Here is a 19,314-nt window from a genome sequence, read left to right as displayed (position 1 = left end):
ATTGTAAGGACTTTTAAAAGAGGTCCTATAGCTTTTTTTTTTTTTAAGGCTATAGGTTAGAACTTAAATTTGTATCAAGGAAGTTTAGCAACTCAAAAAGTACGCTGAATTAGTTTATAAAAAAATACTAATATGAACTTTTTACAGATTATGCTCAGCAACAAATTTTTACTATTTTAAGGGCTGCCAGACTGCTTAACTTCTACAACTAAGAGATATTTTGTAAACACTGCAAGATCATGAAACTAAAGTAAAAAAAAAAAAAACAAAAAACCACACTAAACTTTGTAGTAGCAGGAAGGTATTTTCATTATTTGGAAAAAAAATAAAATTCAAACTTTGTCATCACATAAAAACATTACATAAGTAATAAACATATTTACACTTCTGTTTTTGATTATAAATATACATTATATACAAAATAATGTTACAAAACGTAGAAAGTTCAGTGCTTCTGATTTTCTTCTTAAATTATTGAAATACCAGGCTTCAAAATAAACTACAAACAGACACTAGTAAAACCATATTATTGATTTTTGAAGGTCATCTTCATAATGGTCTTGAATGGTCGGACCAAAAGGTCAGTAGTGAACATTCCAAGCAATACATCGCTTGAACAATTCAAGGCTGTAGGTGGACTAATCCAATGCTGGGATTTACAAGGTCAGCAACACTGCTTTTCCACCAGAGAAAGCACAATCCCAGCTTCCTTGAATGAAAATTTGCTTCCTCTCTCTGCTTCCGCCATATTCTCTTTCCCACAGTACTTGTTTATCACTACAAACATCACAGCACTTCCTATCTGAAATGTCTATTATTATTGCTGTAAATGTATAAGATAGTCTCTGTGCACTGAGTTTTCCAGGTCAGAACAGCTCCTTTGGACTCAAAACGTAAGTTACTCCTTTCCTTGTAGCAGGACAAACCAAGAGAATTAAGGTTTTCCCCACACTATATCCCTCAAGAAGTCCCCTTCATAGCTTAGCCTTTATTAGACATTTGGAAAGGGATTGAACTGTAGATAGTGGTGGTTGTTCTGTAGCAAGGAGTAAAAAGGCAGGACTTATGAACACTTCCCCTGGCTGTAAAAATCAACAGTTTAGGAAAGGAAAGGTTCCTCCTGTGCAGGCACCGAGTCATTGCTGACTCCTGGAGGGATGCCGCTTTCACTGGCATTTTCATGGCAGACTGTAGCGGGGTGGTTTGCCATTGCCTTCCCCAGTCGTGATTATTTGCAGTTGAATTGGTGGCACCAGACTCATATCTGAAAAAAAATCCAAGTCCTTCCTAATGCATAATGAAGAAGAAACACTTCTTTTCATAGTGACTAGTAGTGCAAAAGGCATGAAAACAGCTGATTGATTTTAAACGCACTTGTAAGGCTTTCAGTGAGCACTGGGATTAAACTTCCACATAGTAAGCAGAAGGAGGCAGGATTCTCCTTCTCTTCAGTTTAAGTCCATGGATGGCCCTGTGGTTCAGAAATAACAAATCCCAACTTACTGCTCAGTTCATCAAAACATCATCCTATGAGATGAAATGCCAACTCAGTATCCATCTTCCCTTACATTGTCTGTGAGCAATATACGGAAGGGGAAAAGGGATGTAAAATAGAGGAGGCACCAGGAGGGTACTGATAGCTACTCCTGGCCAATACTGTTTGAGTACTGCTGGGGAGTGGTGGGTGGGAAGGCAGGTATGTCTTGATTTGGGCTCTCTAGATTCTCAGACACGCTTTAGGCACTTTCAAATCCAGGAAAAAATGGTGACCTCATTTATTCTGTATCTATTATCTGCATAGAAAAATATGTTTCTCCATTCATTCTTCTCACAGTACTGTTGGTATACTCTGTGATAATGGCTGAGTGCCTTTTGCACCAACTGGCACCTCCCAAGACTGAGGTTCTGGAAAGTCACACAAGTCCATGAGCAACTGGCAGCAACGTAATTTCAAAGGCTAGTAAGAGACATTATTTCTGTCTTTCCCTTCCTTCTAGTCAGTTACATTCCTCCTATTAAACTTCAAAATAAAGGAACAGGAAAAAAAGGTCTATTGCACCTTTTAAATTCACAGTCTGTCCAGTTCACCCACTTCCATCCTCTCCTCCTCCTGAGAGCAGCAAATTGCATATAATTAAAAAAAAATACAAGTCCAATCCAATTCTGAATTGTAAACAATGTAGCAGGAATGTCCACCTTGTGGAATCTCCAAAACTGAGGTGCAAACAGAGTAGCCTTCATCCTTATACCTATCCACAAACAAATTGGGGAAAAAAGAATGAGAAGCAGGCATAGTGTGTTGTTCAATGTCAATTTAAAATTAAATTTAGGCAAATACAAATGTCGAACCTCCAACTCATCCCCTAATGTGTTTTTATGCACTCTTTTAGTTATAGTAGGACCTTTGCGATATGCATGTTTCACCTCTTCCTGTGAATCTCTATTTGCGATAGACCTTATATAGTGAAATATCTGAATTCACTGAGATTTCATGTACGTATTTTCTATGTTTAATATCCCCAGCTCCACTGGCTTGGATCCAGAGGTGCTTTGTGAGAGCAGAAGGGACTTCTGCTTGCGCAACGAGGTTTCCCTGATTTCCTCCAATTTCCTCTTTCTGCTATAGCCTCATTGCACTACATTCCATGCCATTCAGGAGGCCTCCCAGCTCTCAGGAGCAGCTTTTCAGAAGGTGCAAGGTGCTGCAATAGGGAGGGGGGAAGCACTATTCTTTGAGAAGAATTCTGCTCACAGAAGTTAGGATCCAAATCAACATTTTTACTTTAGTATTTAAAATGTCCCTTTAAAAAACAAACAAACCCAAGATTCACTTTATTGATTTCTCTATTTTCCTAAGTTTTGTTTGTCAGGGTGATCTGAAGCAGCATTAAAGAGTTCCATTTTCTACCCACTACTTATTTTAGTCACAGCAGATATATGCAAATGATGCTTGAAAGCCCAACATCGCAGTGCAATGTTTTCAGATGTTCATTATGAAACATGTCACATTTCTATATATTAACCACCGCAAACATCTATGTAGGCAACATACATACCTCTGTAGCTATAACACACTCATTTCGCTCCTCTGTTATCACAAAGACAGACTGGTACATGGAATCCCTTGGAGAGCATATTGCTGATATTCTACATTCTGGCTTTTCACTACAGAAAATACAGATAAAATGCATGGTAAAAACTCTAAGCAAAATATTAAATGTGTTAAACTGTAAAGAAAGGATCTTCTGCAGAAGCTGAGGTTGAAGGAAGAGACCATAGCATGAGAGACTGCAGATATTTAAAAATGCCAGTTCCCAATACATTCTAGCTTGACACTATACAATGACCAAGCAATGGAACCCAAGCTGGAGCTATGCAGGTAGACGGTAGCTTGACTTCCAGCAGCACTCATTACATTATACTGGAAAAGTAAACCAGATTCAATCTGCGACACACTTGAGGGGGACCAAACCTACCCCTACGCTCAAAATATTAGGGTCACCAAGAAGAGGGAACAGTTTTAGTCTCCCAGTCAGACTTTTTCCCTGAAGTCATACCTTTACTTACTCTCATATATAAAATGGAGAGGAGGAGGACTATGTAAGCTGCCTTGGGTTCCTCGCAAGAGAGAAAAAAGGCAGGATACAATTGTAATTGATAGAACAATGGCTGCTATTCCCTCCTATGAAAACAACACACTGCATTTTTGAACAACATTACAGTGGGAGAAAAACATCCACCACTCCTGACACAAGATAGTCTGGCCTCAAATCACAGGGACCTCATGAAGAAGGTGCAGAGCCCAGAGTGGAGAAAGATGAATTGTGCTCCTCCAAGAGTTCCTGCCACATAGAGGGCCCCTATTTACACCCCCCCCCCGCCAATAAAATGGTGAACAGTTCACTAATTTTAATATTTATCCGTTATCGTACCAACTATATTATTCCCATTTCAAAAAGGGAGAGGTAAGGGTGCTTCCAGATGGAAGGCTCCTAGAACTACCAATGAGAAGCTATTATGCAACTATTCCATCTTTTCCCTCCCTTAGCAGATTTTCTGCAGTAAGAAAAAAAGATGGAAGTGGTGGGAAAACATGGGAGGGTTATGAGTGAAAGCTGACAATGTCAGGACCCCCCATAAAATTCCGTGATGAGGCAGAGTGATGGCGAGATAGCTATCTTCCCAATACCACTGTCAGTCCTTAATAGGCACTTGAACATAACAGATGTGCAAAAGTATGGCCATCTTTCAAATATTTTATTCAAAGGCTAGGATTAGGAATTGTTCTTCTATACTTTGTTCTTTCCCTCTTCATTTTCTCACAGACCTGACTCACAAGACCACTTAAATCAGGTTGAGTAATGCAAGTGTTATGGACCTAGGGAGAAGTGTCTTTGTGAAGTTAATATATCTGACAGGGACAAATGCAGATGACAGCCCTTATTCTAACTGTGGCACTGCTTTGGTTGGGGAACTGGTAGATCCTGACCTACAACTGGGTTATGTCCCAACCTAAGGTGGACTGTAACAGGGCCATTACCAACAATTTCCTTTATTTTCATAAGCTTTTTTTTTTTTTAAAGAGAAGAAAGAGAGAGAAGGATAAAGATGGGGCGGAAAGAGAATGAGAAACACCAAGACAGCGTGATATATAGGATAAAAACATTAGAAGTGGATATAATGTCACAGGCTGGGGTTAAAAATGGCTCCCAAATTTGAAATAAATAAATAAAGATGAAGCCTGCTGACAATAATAAATATATAACCAATGGCCACCCATCTTCTTCTCTTGTCACCTGAAATATGACTATTCGTATCTGTCTGCAGCCAATAGGTTATTCGGACCTAATTATTTTGTTTTATTTAATTTCTTATGCTCAAAAACAATTATTTCTTATTCTATTTAGGAAGGGAAAACACGTCCAGAACTTGACTGACTGCCAATTCTTCTCTATTAATGTACAAGGAAGTAAAAAATGTCAAAGCTAGACGTTTTCCATTCATTTATCACACCCTGAAGAATCAAACTCGTTTTTATATGCTGCCTACTCAAGTTCTTTCCACTCATAAACTTCCTTCCTCACCATTTCCAGCTATGCAGAGAAATCAGACTGATTAAGGAAGTGTTCATACCTGCGTAACCAGAAGTGTGATTTCTCTCCTATACACTTTTCACTTTTATGGTATTTATCTTCTTGAGCCCCTCTACTTGTCAGCTCCTTCACCAGGTTATAATCCAATGTGTGGTTCTTAAGTTTGTAGTTTGATTTCTCCAGCACACAGTCTACTTCAAGGTCTTTGTTTTTATTGGTGTTTTTAAGTTGAGAAGCTGGGATGAGATTTTCCTTCTGGAAGTCAGAAAGGTTGTTCATGGTTTCTGAATTCTGTTCTGGGTGCCTCTGTATCTGCCGGATAACTATAGCTATCATGCAGCACAATATAAGAAGAGCCACTAGCCCTACCCCCATGGATATAGCCACCCATGGAACTGGTTTAGGAAGGTCTGGAACAGTTACTGGAACGGAATACACTGGAAATTCACAATGGCTGCCCATGAAGCCAGGGGGACAGTGGCAAGCAAAACTGGCAGTATAAAGTCCAACGTAGCATGTTCCCCCATTCTGGCATGGCCCAGAGGCACATCCATCTCTAGTTCTAATATCACAGTTTCTGCCAGTGTAGCCTGGCAAGCAAGTACATGTATAATCATGGGTAGCCATAAGATCATGACAAGAGCCTCCATTGGAACATGGATTTCTGGAACACTTGCTGATGATAATCTCACATTTCTGACCGGAGAAGCCAGGACGGCAGCGACACACATGCTGCTGGCCCAGAACAAAGCACTGTCCACCTGTAGAGAAAAACACATTAAAAGCTCATTTATTTAGTGCCCGCTGTGTGTTGCACTGAACGTGGACGTGACACAATTTCTACTGAAGGAACCTACAATATATTAGTATAACCAATAGGAAAAGTTGAAGAGAAGAATCTGATACAGAATAAACAAGGACATGAGGAACATATTCTGTACTACATACTATCAGTTTATGTGAGGTGCCCAAGGAAAATACTGTGGAATAAGTGGAAAGATTTAAGGAAGGGTTTAATCACTGGGGAAATGTTGGTTCAGTGCACTGGGAGAGAAGGAGACTGTTCCAAACACAGGGAGCAGCAATACAGAAGGCACAAAGGTGGGGGTATGTAGAAGGGAAAAGGGGGTCCAGTGAGGTTGTGTGAACAGAAAAGCAAGAAGAAATGAGGAGAAAAATACAGTAACAGGCAGAGGGTCAGTTTGGACCTTAACAATCCCAGATTCCTAAACTATTGTTTAGAAAACTGGGAATGAACATTGGGTCCATATGCTCCCCACTCACGTGCCAGCTTCAGCACTTCTATCCATTGTTTGATCCTGGTTAGTAAACCAGAGTTCCCCATTACAGACATAACAGGAAACTCCGGTTTAAACAAACCAGGATTGAGGCCAGCATGTGAGGAGAGGAGGGTATGGGTGAGGAGGGAGGAGCATGTGGGCCAAACACTAGTTTTAGGCTTCCTAATCAATTGTTTAGCAAGCCATGATTCTTACTTCTGAAAGGGCCCAGCAAGTTGGAAAACTTAGATGCAATTACTATGAACTAGAAATTGGCCCAGAATGCAACAACAAATCAGTGCAGAGGCTTAAGAAAATGAGATACATCAACATGGCATTCACAGTTGAAGATTTTGCTAAGGGCCAAACTATGAGTAATGCTAAATGTGTCTCTTTAAGTTGTGTGAATCCTTTTAGAAATGCAAATCACCACTCCAGAGGTGTCTGTGATCCCACTCAGGACTGTGGGGCTGCAGAATCACTCCCACCCCACAAGCTGCGATTTGCCACCAATGGGGGAGGATTTTTGTTGGAACAATAGGGAGGAAAGGGGTTAAATGCCTGCCACAAGAGTTTCAAGTCTAGTCAGCTCCCCTGCATCTTATGACCTATGTCTTGCAGTCCAACCCCCTGCTTGGTGCAGGGAACTCAGGGCTAGAATATCCTCAACAAATGGCTGTACAGCCTCTGCTTGTAATCCCCCAGTGAGGGACAGCCCATCACCTCTAGATAACTGGTTTCAGAAAGAGGCAAACAGCTTATGTACTATCATTCTCAGTTTCATTTAAGTAGAATTGATCTCTGATGCATTAAGTTAGCCTTGTGATTTACAAAACTACTCCATGAAAGCAATGGTAATGCTGCAATAGAGTTGTGCACTTTTTCATGCCCTTTGATCCCCCTGTTCCTTGAACTTCTATTACAGTCTAATGAAATGATCATATACATATGCCAGCAGAATTGCAAGCCACTGCCCTCACGCATCCTTGTAGAACCTCATAGAATCATAGGGTTGGAAGGGGCCTACAAGACCTTCGATGGTCTGCTCAATGCAGGAAGCCTGATTCCCAGGCGGTCTCCTATCCAAGTACTAACCAGGGCTGACCCTGCTTAGTTTCCGAGATCAGACGAGATCGGGCGCATCCATGGGTTGAAAAGCAGCTTGGGAAGAGTTATTTTGAAAAAAATCACTGGAAGAAAGGGCTCTTTTCCTCCACTTTGCACAGGCTGATTTTGATTTTTTAAATGTGGAGAAGAAACATGGAATCCATGTAACATATAGTCTGAACCTCTGAGCTCAGCAGAAAATGCATAGAATACATTATAACAGAAGGAATTTGACAGATCAAGGGCATCTCTACACCAGCCTAAAATCCTGCATTTAAAACGGGGCCTTCTGCTTCTGTTTTAAATGCAGGATCACAACGACTCCCTTTTTCACACGCTTCCTTTCCCCCCTCCCCTTTCCCCCTCCTGCTCCCCATATCTAAGTCTTCCAGGATCTTCCACTGATCTCGCTTCTCTTCTTGCCGCTTTTCCTCTTTTCATGGAGGGAACTCAAGCAGAACACAAGGGGGTAATTTGATAGATCATTATCTGTGATCTATTTAAAAATGGAACAAAGGGCATTTAGTGCAGGAGACACCCTGGAGGGAGACGGACGTCATGTAAAGAGCCTGAAAACTTAAGTGCAGGAGCAATCTCAACTGCAGGATAAAAGCTCCATGTGGAGAGAAGCCCCAAGAGAGAAACCCAGAATCAGATTAAAGTTGCTTTCATTATCATCCTCAAAAGGAGAACTCCTCCTGGTGAATGGACTTACCATTAGCACAGGGGTTGTTGGTACATCTGTCTTCTTTTTTTTCACAGTTGGATCCTGTAAAGCCCATGGGGCAAAGGCAAGCATAGCTGGCTCCTTTTTCCCTTTCCAGACATGTGCCACCATTAAAACATGGAGAGTCAACACAAGTTAGGGCACTGTGCTCACAGTTAACACCATCATATCCTGGGGGACATGCACATTTGTAGTCTTTCCCTAAATCCTGCAGAACAAAAACAAAAAAAGACATTTAAAATGTAGCTCCATAAAACTGCACTTGCTTTCAGGCAAGTTTTCTTTTCCATTTCTCTGAGTGGCATGAATTTCAGAGATAAACCCAAAGCAAGTTCAAATAAAATGGAGTTAGATTTGATGTGCTGGTGTGGTAGTTTAGAATACAAGTAAACCACACAACTAGCGGGTTAGAACTGATGCAATGATAGAAGCAGTTAATCAAAGATTCTGCATCAAAGACTATGTACTCAGATGTTGCCTGTTTTGCCTTCTCCTTTGTTATAATTTCTGTTAAGAACAATGTCATTATAACCAAATTAGTGCTATTCATTATATCATAGTGAAACCCTCTGCTCTGAACAGAATTACTAAAAGGTTTTGTAGGTAAAAAAATGGAATATACACCACAAAACTAAGTAAGAATACTCAAAAGAGACTGGGTCATACCAACAGCGTACATCTGATCTATTACTGGAAAGAGCACTGAAAATGCCCCTATATTAAATTTAAGGTTGACCTACTGCTGTTAAATGTTAAATCATATTTAATTACCACTGGATATCCTAAGGAACCAGCTCTAAAGGGAAAATGGAGATTATTTGGATACTGAGAATAACTACGACTGTCTTCCCAAACAGAAACTACTGGAACTATTGTCCTCAAGTGTAGGAACTTCCATATGCCCTTAGTCATTACAAAGGAGTACAGGATAGCATGATTTCCCCCCCCAGAATGATGTGTCATTGGGGCAAAGAGGATCAAAAGAGGAATTGTTAACTTTCTGTGGAACTGTACATACGTACACTACTAAGATGAAGTGGGTAAGGCTGAAAGTACTACTGGAGCAGTTATTGTATAGATCAAAGAAGGCACATGACACAAGTGAGAGAGAGGCATTATACAGTGGCATTATCCTGCAGGCCGAGGCCATAGCCTCTGTGTGTATGTATGCAGGCCCCTCTATGCCACCATCTTTTCATCAGCTGTATCTGCACTATTATTTAAATAATACCACAACGTCTCAGTGTTTCTCCTCCTTCTCCAGTGGCCAGTAAGAGTCTCCAAGATGGAATCCACCACCAAATCACTACCTCTCAGCCTAATCTGTCTATCTTAAGGAGCGCCTCCAACAACACCAGGGACACCACTCAATGAGATCAGCCTCAGTAGGCCTTCTGTCTGTCCCATCAGCCAGGACAGCTAGGCTGGTGAGGACTAGGGAGAGGGCCTTTTCTGTGATGGCCCCACTCTGTGAAATTCTCTCCCTAGTGACCTCCATCATGCCCCTTCTTTGATGAGCTTCTGCCAGGCTTTAAAAACGTGGCTTTCAGGCAGGCATTTAGGGTGGGTTAGGGTTTTTTAAAGCAGTGTTGTTTTGTTATGTTGTTTTGTTCAGTTGATTATGTAAATTTGTTGTATTTCGTGTTATTAGTATTGTATGCTGCCTAGAGTGTCCGGGTAGCTGGCTAGATGAGTGGCTAATAAATCTCATGAATAAATAAATAAACCTACCTATAAAGTAGGATAACCTAACACATGCTTCCCTGAGCAACTTGGAGGAAAGGCAGGATATAAATATGATAAAGTATTTTGGAAAGCCACTAGGTTTCTTTTTTCACAACTTAACTTCCAGTTTATAATTAGTCCTTACCGTGCAACTGCCTCCATTCTTGCAGGGATTACTGTCACATTCACTGATATTCCGTTCACAGTCAATGCCAGTAAAACCCTCTTTGCAGGAGCATGTGTAACTTCCCTGGCCAGTGTTCATGCAAGTGGCTCCATTTTTGCAGGGCTTGTGATGGGTGCAGTAGTTCAGATCTTCAAGGACATACGGGCATAAGAAAAGAGAGAAATGTCCAGGCAATGAGATATTTATGCTTTAATAAATAATAACACAAAAGATGAGGCACTAGAAACAGCAAAACATAATGACTTTGACCAAAACACCTTTAATTTATTGTCAATAAAAACAATGAGAATTGCTTAACTTGGCTTAGCAGAATGAGCCTCCCAGACCAGGAAGGCTATTCAGCATGCCTAAAATAAATAAACTTGTTTAAGGGTGTGTAAGGTCACTACTTTAGTTAGCTTTCTGCAGCACAGTTTTCAAACTTTGCCACGATGAGCAAAGTTTAAAGGCTTTCCATATGTAATAAGACAAAGCACAGAGACAGCTTAGCTGGTGGCCCTCACTTTTGTCCTACATCCAATTCTCAATACATAAAAGGGTCAGGGAATGAGATACATGCATTACATTTACAATACAGTACAAGAGCATTTCACCTGCTAGTGCAATTTAAATAAAAACCGGGAAGGATCAATATAAGCTCACACACCCTATAATAACTGTCCATGTATTCTCAGGGAGGCTGATGGCTTCAAAGCCCACCATAAGAATGTTTTATTCTTAAGGGCCTGACTCAGGCCTGACAAACCATTAATTGTATGAAGCATTAAGAGCCAACACTATCCTTTGTATGTGCCTAAACCTATTAGCAATAATTGTATTTAAACATGCATTTACCAACTTGCAAAGGATAACAGTAAGTCTGTATAGCATATATCCCATGAAAATCAGTATGTATGAGCTAGCACACACCTTGGCACTATCAGTAGAGCAGAGTTTGTCTGGACTTGGAGCGGTATCCAATGGGGTGCTGCACTCCTGCCAATTCCGTTCCGCAGGCAAGACCCATCACTTGCACAACAGAGACTTAGCACTTCTGGGAGCAACTGGAAACGAGTATTTCCACTTGTTTTTAGAATGGTGCAGGTCGGCAAAGCTCACATAAGGGAACTCTGGTGACCTGTCCCAATTTGGAAACAAGCGTTTTTGCTTGTTTGGGGGCTTTGTATAGGAAGCATTAAATCTGTTGCACAAGCAGTGCGTCCTGCTTGCGCAATGAAATCAGTGGAAGGGGCTGCTCATACAACGGCCCCACTAGATACTGCCCTTGGTGTCTTCCTGGTATACTCAAGAACAGTTCAAAAAGGTTACTCTTTAGGACAAACTACCCATAATGTTCAATCACATGTCATTTGTCCCCAACATTTTTTTGTTTTACAAAATGCAGCTTTGGAAGCTGGAAACTAGAGCAGCAGACTGGTGTGGCAAGGGAGAGGAGGGGTTCTTCACTCATTCTCTTTGTGCCATTTTTGTGCTAAAAATCACTCCCTTCAGCTGATTTTTGCCTCAAAAGAAAATATATACATCCAGTATCAAGGAATAAAGTGACGTAGTGCCTGATGAAATTTTTCAAATTTCTGTTCTTACTACTATTACTACCTAAAAAAGGTTTGTGAATGTTTTTATTTAAAAGGTTATAGTTAATTGTGCTGGTCTACAGAATAAATATGAATGCTTTATAGGTATAGGTACTCTAAAGTAAGTGGGCTGGGTATGTGGTCACTAAATAACCAGAAGTAGGGAGAAAAACACAACATTTTACTTTTTCTGCTTATGAAGACATGAAATTCTTAATTAACTCATGACAGTCTCCATAATGATTCCATAGTACCAAAACCACTTGTAAACTCAATTTAAAAATACATCCATCACCTTGGAGAATGTACAGTTACTCAACAGAGGCTACATCAGAAATCATGGAAGCATGTCAACTGTATAGTCAAAAGCGTCCTTAAAATAGAATCTGGAATTTCATTTTTGTTTCATTTATTTTAAACTCTGCATTTGTTATCAGGTTACTTATACATAAGTAGAAATAAGGAAGGGCCAAGGTCCATTAATTTGATGGCAAGCATTCAGGAAACTGCCTCAATTAAGCCTATGATAACTAACTGAATATAGAGTTCTCGGTAAGGAACAAGAGGTAAGGCTGAGTACATCAATCCATTTTAAAGAAAAAGGTTGATTTCCAACACCGCATGAGCGGACTTCTGCTTATGCAATGGAACTTTTCCTTCCGCTCCTCCTCTCTGCAGCCCCCAGCACCCCTCAATCTGCTCTGTAGGTCCCCCCCCCAAGTTTTTGGGTGTGGGGGCTGCAGTGGAAATGGGGAATCCATTCTGCTGTTCCATCAGCAGATGGAACAGCAGAATGTTCTATCTACATATCCAACTAGGAAGACCCTAGTTGGATCTGACCCCAAATATTTACAAACTCCTTGGAAACTTACACTACTAATACAGAAAAATAAGAATTTAAGAGAAACTTTTAAGTTTGGTTACAAATGTAGCATTCATCCAAGATAACAGGATTTAAACTCTATGGGTTAGACTTCTTGACAGTAATGAATAATATTAAATATCTACAGTAAGACCCCTCCTCCCAGTAATTTATAAAGAAAAAAACCCCTCACATTAAAATTAAAGCACTCTTGGCATAACTCTGTCAACTAACCTTGATCACAGAACAGGCCTCCCCAGCCTTCATCACATAGGCACTTCCCTGGTTTTGTACAGGTCCCATGGCGACAACCCACATGAGGGATGCATTCATCACAATAACGGCCCCTCCAACCACTACGACAGCTGGAAATAAATTAATTGAAATGTTTAAGTAACTGTTAGCAAGACTTTGGGTGTACTGAAGTCAAAGAGAATTTTACCATTGATAACAACTGAAATGGGGAAAATGAAAGAGGGAGAGAAGTCAGATTTACATATTGTTGTTGCACTGAAATCTAATATAGTGACTACTTACATGCACTCTCCTGGATTTCTGCAAAATCCACTTTTCTCTGAACACCCAGCTAGACAGATTGCTGTAAAAAAAAAAGGTCTAAGTTCAAACCTTTGTTCAAAATGATTGGAATGCATTTCAAAACATTTATTATAATATCAGTCCTTCAGTCACTGCCTTTCCTTCAGTGAGCTCAAGACAACACACATTTCTCTCATCTTATCTGCACAACAACCCTAACATGCACTGACTGGGTTACATTAGGCAGGCAGTAAATGGGCCAGAGTACTTATATCCAAGATATCCATTTTGTTCTAAAAGGAAAAGACCAATTCTGTTCTGAAGAGAGTCATATGTCAGGCTCAGAATTATGTAACTCAATTGGAAGTGGACAAATATACCAATTTTACTTACATAAAGCTGCACAATTTCATGCATGATTTTGACTCTAATATTTGATTTTTAAAATACACCTAGAAGGAGGAAGACTACAGCACAAACATTGTTCGTAAATACAAATTTCCTTTAGGCCAAGTTTTGTTTTCACAACAAATATAGATCTGCCTTCCTAAGACCAAGCAAAGGAGAGCATGGTTGTATTTTTAAAACTTTTACAGCTGCGCTGTCTTGTTTTATCAGGATTGGTGGTAACAGTGGAATATACACTCAACATTTAGCAATAGTACAGCTCTAAACTAACCCATAATTTCAAAATGCCACTTTTGTAAATACAGTAATTTGTCCTTACATACTAAGAAGCTGCCTTGTTGTTTGGAAGTGTTTCAAAACGTAATGTAGTTGAGGTCTTATTGGAACTGAAAATAACTTTCTCTTCAGCTCTTATGGAATATAGTTTCTCAAATCTATAGGGATGTTTGATGCAGTCACCATCTACAGCAGGGTGATCAGAAGTGGGTGCAAATGAGGAAACAAACTATGAGGCGCACAGGTGCAGGAAATGGTGTAATTGCAACTGGAGCAGGTGATGGAAGGAGCAAATAAACCACTGATATAGGGGCTATACTTGCTCCCCCCAACTTTTTTGTACCTAGGGACAAGTGTGGCTCCCCATCCACTTATTTCCATCTCCCCCCATACAGGCAAATAGAGTGGGAAATCCGCTTTGACTTGCTTGATTGCGAAGGGTCTGCAGTCAAGAGGCACATCTGCAGCCACTATGAATGATATCACCTTTGGCTACAACTAAAATTAATTTTAATACAGCCATACTGCAAGAGGCAGCAAATACATGCTTGCATAACATATGAAGCACTACTTTTATGTTGCACTGCAGTTAAACCTACCAGCATTTGCTGTAGTCAAGACAAAAAGGGAAGACACCGTACATCAGCCAAGCACTTAGGGACATGCAGTGGACACAAGACAGGGAGGGCACTGGATTGGCGACAGCTTCCTGGCATGTGCCTGCTGCATGTTTGGAGACGAGTATCTGCCTTCATTCTTTATGAGTTTACATCAGCAAACACAGGTCCAGTAAAATGTGAACGAGCTATCTGAAGCATGGAACTTGCCACTACTTCGAATGGGCGGGGCTGGACCAGGGAAGGGCCCAACGCTTCATTGGTTTTACTTCCCTTCCGAAGGTTCTAATATTTTTTTATTATGTAACTGAACATATACTGGCAGGAAGGAAGGAAGGAAGTGGTTTCGGATATGGGAGCTGCCCCCTCCTAGCAAACAAATTTAGGGCTCCATCCTATGCACCTTTAGCCAGAAAAAGGCCCTTTGTTGTTGTTGTTCAGTCGGACTGCGCCCTTAATGTCTTTCAGAACTAATATAAACAAAGGGTAAGGATGATTTAGAGGGGTGAAGAGTTCAAGAGGCTCTGAGAAGGCCTGTCTTCAGGCCCGCTTCAGAGAAGCCTTTCACTGAGGCGCGTTTCCTCACGTTGCAGCCGCCACGGCGACCACCCTTCCCCCTCCTCCGCCCCCAACGCGGCGCCTCTCCTACGGGGGCAGGAACAGACGCGTTCGCACCAAAGGGGGCGGCACTCCGTTAAGCTACACTAACATTTCTGCTTCTCCACTGCACATTAAGGGGCAGCAACCCATCCCAGGCACGACGCGCTCGGCCCCGCATATGGCGGTCTTCGAATAAAAGCCGCTGTTTCTTATTTCCGTGGTTCAATCCAACCGCAAACAAACTCTTTCCAACCCGCTGACCCCGATCTCCGCCCGGCCTTTTCGCTCCCGGCCTAAGGCCTCACGCATGCGCAATCGCCACTGGGAACTAGCGCGCGCCCGGCTCGCGACAAGTGACAACAGGTTTGTAGTCGCTTAAAACACACACGCGCGCGCACACACACACCAACGCACGCGCCCTGCACTTCGCACGCGCGGCTGCTGGCGTTGCGTATGTCCGCGACCCCCAGGGGGAGCTGTCGCCTTTCCCTGCGCGGCGCAGCTTCCCCTCGCGAGGCGTTTCCCGCCTAGCGCCTCCCGTTCGCCGCGGGGATTGGGGGCGCGGGGGCGGCCACCCACCGTCGGTGCAATAGTTCCCAGTCCAGCCTGGCATGCAAGCGAGCCTGCCGTCAGATTCGCAGATGTAATGGCCGAAGTGGTCGTTGCGTCCCCTGCAGAGGCGGGAGCAGTTGTCCCCGTAGTAGTGCTCGTTGCACACCACTCTGTAGGAGTAGCTCAGCTTGGCCCGCGCGTTGCTCTGCTCGTCCTGGAACCAGTCCTCGCCCACTGCTAGCGAGCGCTGGATTGCCATTTCGCTGATGAGCCATTTCTCGGCTAGGGCCTCGGAACCTGCGACGGGGAAAAACACACACGTAGACCTCGGGGTTAGTCCCGAGGGAGCCTCTCTTTCCCGTAGGTACCGTTGAAGAGAGCGCCCCCCGCCCGCCTCTTCCCTCGCGCAGGGGCAGAAATGCTTCCCCACCGCAGGCAGCGACCTCCAACCACATGCAAAGCCCCGGCTGGACATAATGGCGTTCAGGTCTTTAGTGTGTGCCAGGCTCAACAACGGAATCTGGAAGATGGGAAGTGATGGCAAAAGAAAATGCCTCTACAAATGCGGAGTGCAACTCAGCGCTGCGTAACCACGGCTGTGAAACCCTTAAGAAAAAGAGCGAGATTTCAAGCTGGAGTCCAAACGCCACAATTCTTAGAAATTAATCACTTGTGCCCTCTTCGTACACTGCCAGCCGTGCTCGGGAGAAGCCACTGTCCTAACAATTCTCTATTTTTCAGTTCCACACATGTTTCTAGGCTACCCTTCCCATACCAGTTCCTAAACCACTGTCATACATTTAAATTTTCTACAGTGACCTCTGCATTCTCAGAGGTTGGTTGCCGCTGTGTGTGTGTGTGTGTGTGTGTGTGCACGCGCGTGCGTTGCAGGGCATTTGTGTGTAATGGCTTCATAACCTGCAGAAATTCAACAGGAATTTCCCCCATCCTCCATGCTGGGAGATGCTTCACCTGCAGAATTTCTACCTGTTGTAGTTGCTAAAGATGCAAGGGCCCTGCCAGAAACAGGTGGTAACCGTGCTTACAGGTCACCCCTTGACACTTATATGACAAGCACACTAGGCACCTGTGTTTCTTTCTGTCCATGCAGTGTTACAATGGAATTGCCACATAGCATCATGCCAACTAGTACTACCCAGTGCTGCCACACACCAGGTCCTTATTGAAACCATTCTCACATTACACTCCAGCTGGTGCTTCCTCTCCAGTGTTACCCTAATGAGCAATGACATTTAGCATCAATCTTCCAGCCCCAACATGCAAGCTCAGAGTCTATGCGATAGATTTCCAACAGCCAGTGCCTTCATTTAAAAACAAAAAAAAACAAAAAAAAGCAAGCAGTGCTTATTCCAGTTGATGGTATATACTTAATTCAGAATGGTGAAGAGTTTGAAACAAATTTAGATGGTAAGAAATGGTGATTTCCACAGTGATTTCCACATAAAAGAGAATCAACCAGGACCTCAATGTCAGTTGTGACAATGTGTAACCATTATAGTTAAATGGCAGAAGAATACTGCATTATAAAACTCAAGCAGTGTGCCAGATAATGTTGATTAAAACATTACTCAACCAGGAGTATATGGAAGTATAGAGGAAGGTAATGTAAGCTGCCTCGGGCTCCTTGCAAGAGGAAAAAAGGCAGGATATAAATTCAATCAATCAATGTACTTGGAGTATGTGGGGCTCAGCCATTAGGCTGCACTAATGGTGAGAAGGTTCACACTGTACTAATGTAAAAACACTGGTTTCTGTTGCCTTTACTATCCATTATTGTTAACCATGGCCCTGAGAGGCTTTGCAGAAAACCTTTCAAAGTAAGAGCTCTGCTGCTGTTGAAATATCCTTTTCCTTTATGTCAGAAAAACATCCCAAAGCCATTATTCCTTTTCCAAAGGGCGGAATTTGAAAAAGGTGTAAAATACAGGAAAAGGCAGTCAGGACTTTTTGGCAGCCTTGTAGTTTTCTCACCAAAGAGCTCCTTTCTTTCCCACGCCAAAAATAAACGGGAGGAAACGCAATTGTGTGGAGATTAAGTAGGGGACAAAATCAAAGCAAAACTGATGGAGATGTAGGGAACAACTATTCTTGCAAGCTAAAGCAAGCACCGAAAAAATATTCTAAAGAGCAAGGTGGAGACAAATTTATTTATTTAGCTTAGGTGACAGTTATTTTATAATGAGGCCAACAGACCTAACTATTTTGGGTTAAAAAACTAGTTTTTAAACATTTTAAGCTAGTTTTGAAAAGCTGTCGCCCCCTAGCGACGACAGCGCGACATGCCATATTCACCTGCTGGATGGTAGCCTTCGGGAGCGTGCCAGGCTCGTATGATCAATGAGAAAGTTCCCTGCGAAGGAAAAGGAGGAGTGAGTGGAAGGTACAGAATTTAAGACGAGCGGGAGCTGTAGTGAAAAGTGATCGGAAAGGGGGCGTCGGCCTCAGAGTTTAAAACAATGGGTGAACCCAGAAAACCTCTACGTGGTAGTCCTAGTAGATAGACAGTTGAATTAATCTAATTGCAGATAGCATTACTTTGTCCGAGTCAATGAAATGGAGCTTCCTCAGTCAGGAGTGGTGTCATCTCCTGGGAAAACGTTTCTGTGTGTAGGAGAGAATTCATTCTCACTCACTCACTCTCTCCCCCCTCTCACTCACTTTTTCCTCCACCCGAGGACGAGTTTTGCTGAGTGCAAATTTCCCAGTTGACATACGTGTACAGTTTCCCTTGACTTAAGCAACCCTCGCATTTCTAAATGCTTTTGCAATGGCCTCGTTCGCCTGTCGCTGGTTTGGTTTTGTTTTTTACCCGAGGCGAAGTTATGGAAATAAATGTTCGAAGGCGTTGTTTACGGTACGGCTGAGCGGCGCCCTCGGCTTGAACCTCCCCTGCCCTCCCCAGGCGGCCAAGGTGAGCGCTCACCGGCCAGGTGAAGTTAAAAGGCAGCTTGATGGGGCTGCCAAAGCCCTCCGTCTCCTTGATGGCGAAGGAGTTGATGCCCAGGACCGGCGTGGTGATGCGCCCGAAGGTGCAGGTGCCGGGGGAGATGACGGCCTGGAAGTGTTTCAGGCACACGCTGAAGAAGGTCCTGCAGCCGGCGCCGCAGGGCTCCCCGCTCGCGAGGGCGCCCTGGCCATTGGCAAACTCGCGCAGCTCCAGCTGGAAGACGCCGGAGCCGGAGCCGCCCTGCACAACGGGAGACACACAAGAGCCTCATCAGCGCTTGCTTACCCCGGCCGGCTCCCTCTGGGGCCCGGCCTTCCGAGGGCCCCGCGCCGCGCCGCGCCGCGCCGGCCGCCGCGCCATTACCTGCAGCGTGAGCGCGAAGGCCAGCGTCCAGCCCAAGAGGCGCCCGGCTGCCATCCTCGGGCGAGCCTTGCGCAGGGCTTCCCCGCACGCCGCCTCCTGCTGGGGTCGGCCTCAGCGTCGCGCTGGTATCACTCCTCAGGTGGCCCACAGACGCGCTTCTGCCCTGAGCGCCAAACGTGCCCTTGGCTCTCCCCGCCCGAATACGCCCCAATCTGAATAGGAAGGGATAATCCAGGCAGGGGGTTTAAACCATCCACGTCGGGGGATTAATCCTGTCGTCGACGGGGAAACTTCTCGCGAAGGCCGCCTTGATAAACTCCAGAGACGCGCGAGAGGAGAGGCGCGCCAGGCTGTGCGTTTCGCGCGGCGCGGCTCCTCCTTCAGCCCGGCTAGCTGCGCTCGTCCAGTAAGTGGAAAAGTTGCCTCGCTTCGAGCTGT

The 19,314-nt window shown here is 43.5% G+C and overlaps 1 protein-coding gene across 2 annotated transcripts; it reads right to left on the bottom strand.

Moving 5' to 3' along the window:
- Window positions 1-287: 287 nt before the first annotated feature.
- Window positions 288-19,291, bottom strand: DLL4 (delta like canonical Notch ligand 4). Of its 2 annotated transcripts, XM_084845680.1 has the most exons (11): window positions 18,877-19,291; window positions 18,490-18,753; window positions 17,859-17,916; window positions 15,573-15,842; window positions 13,093-13,153; window positions 12,790-12,920; window positions 10,078-10,247; window positions 8,196-8,415; window positions 5,134-5,854; window positions 3,057-3,165; window positions 288-2,249 (listed from the first exon to the last, which is right to left on the bottom strand). In XM_084845680.1, the coding sequence occupies exons 1-11, from the start codon at window positions 18,928-18,930 to the stop codon at window positions 2,244-2,246; spliced, it is 2,064 nt and encodes a 687-aa protein (XP_084701806.1). In that variant the 5' UTR covers window positions 18,931-19,291; the 3' UTR covers window positions 288-2,243. The 2 variants fall into 2 exon arrangements, with proteins under 2 accessions (XP_084701806.1, XP_084701800.1); XM_084845674.1 differs by lacking the exon at window positions 288-2,249 and having other exon boundaries at window positions 2,962-3,165; window positions 18,877-19,206.
- Window positions 19,292-19,314: the final 23 nt, after the last annotated feature.

The sequence above is a fragment of the Heloderma suspectum genome, chromosome 1, assembly GCF_057233095.1.
Source record: "Heloderma suspectum isolate Gila_16-S chromosome 1, 16-S_ref, whole genome shotgun sequence".
In the NCBI taxonomy this organism is placed as follows: Eukaryota; Metazoa; Chordata; class Lepidosauria; order Squamata; family Helodermatidae; genus Heloderma; species Heloderma suspectum.
The sequence above is the reverse complement of the archived record's forward strand: the minus strand, read 5'-3'. Positions and strand labels throughout refer to the sequence as shown.

Bases quoted from the DNA above. Each gene is read 5' to 3' on its own strand.
- DLL4 (XM_084845674.1), bottom strand. From the start codon at position 18,930: ATGGCAGCCGGGCGCCTCTTGGGCTGGACGCTGGCCTTCGCGCTCACG. The intron at 18,754-18,876 runs GTAATGGCGCGG...CCCGTTGTGCAG, and splicing joins CCTTCGCGCTCACGCTGCAG to GGCGGCTCCGGCTCCGGCGT. The intron at 15,843-17,858 runs GTGAATATGGCA...TCCCCGTCGCAG, and splicing joins CGAAGGCTACCATCCAGCAG to GTTCCGAGGCCCTAGCCGAG.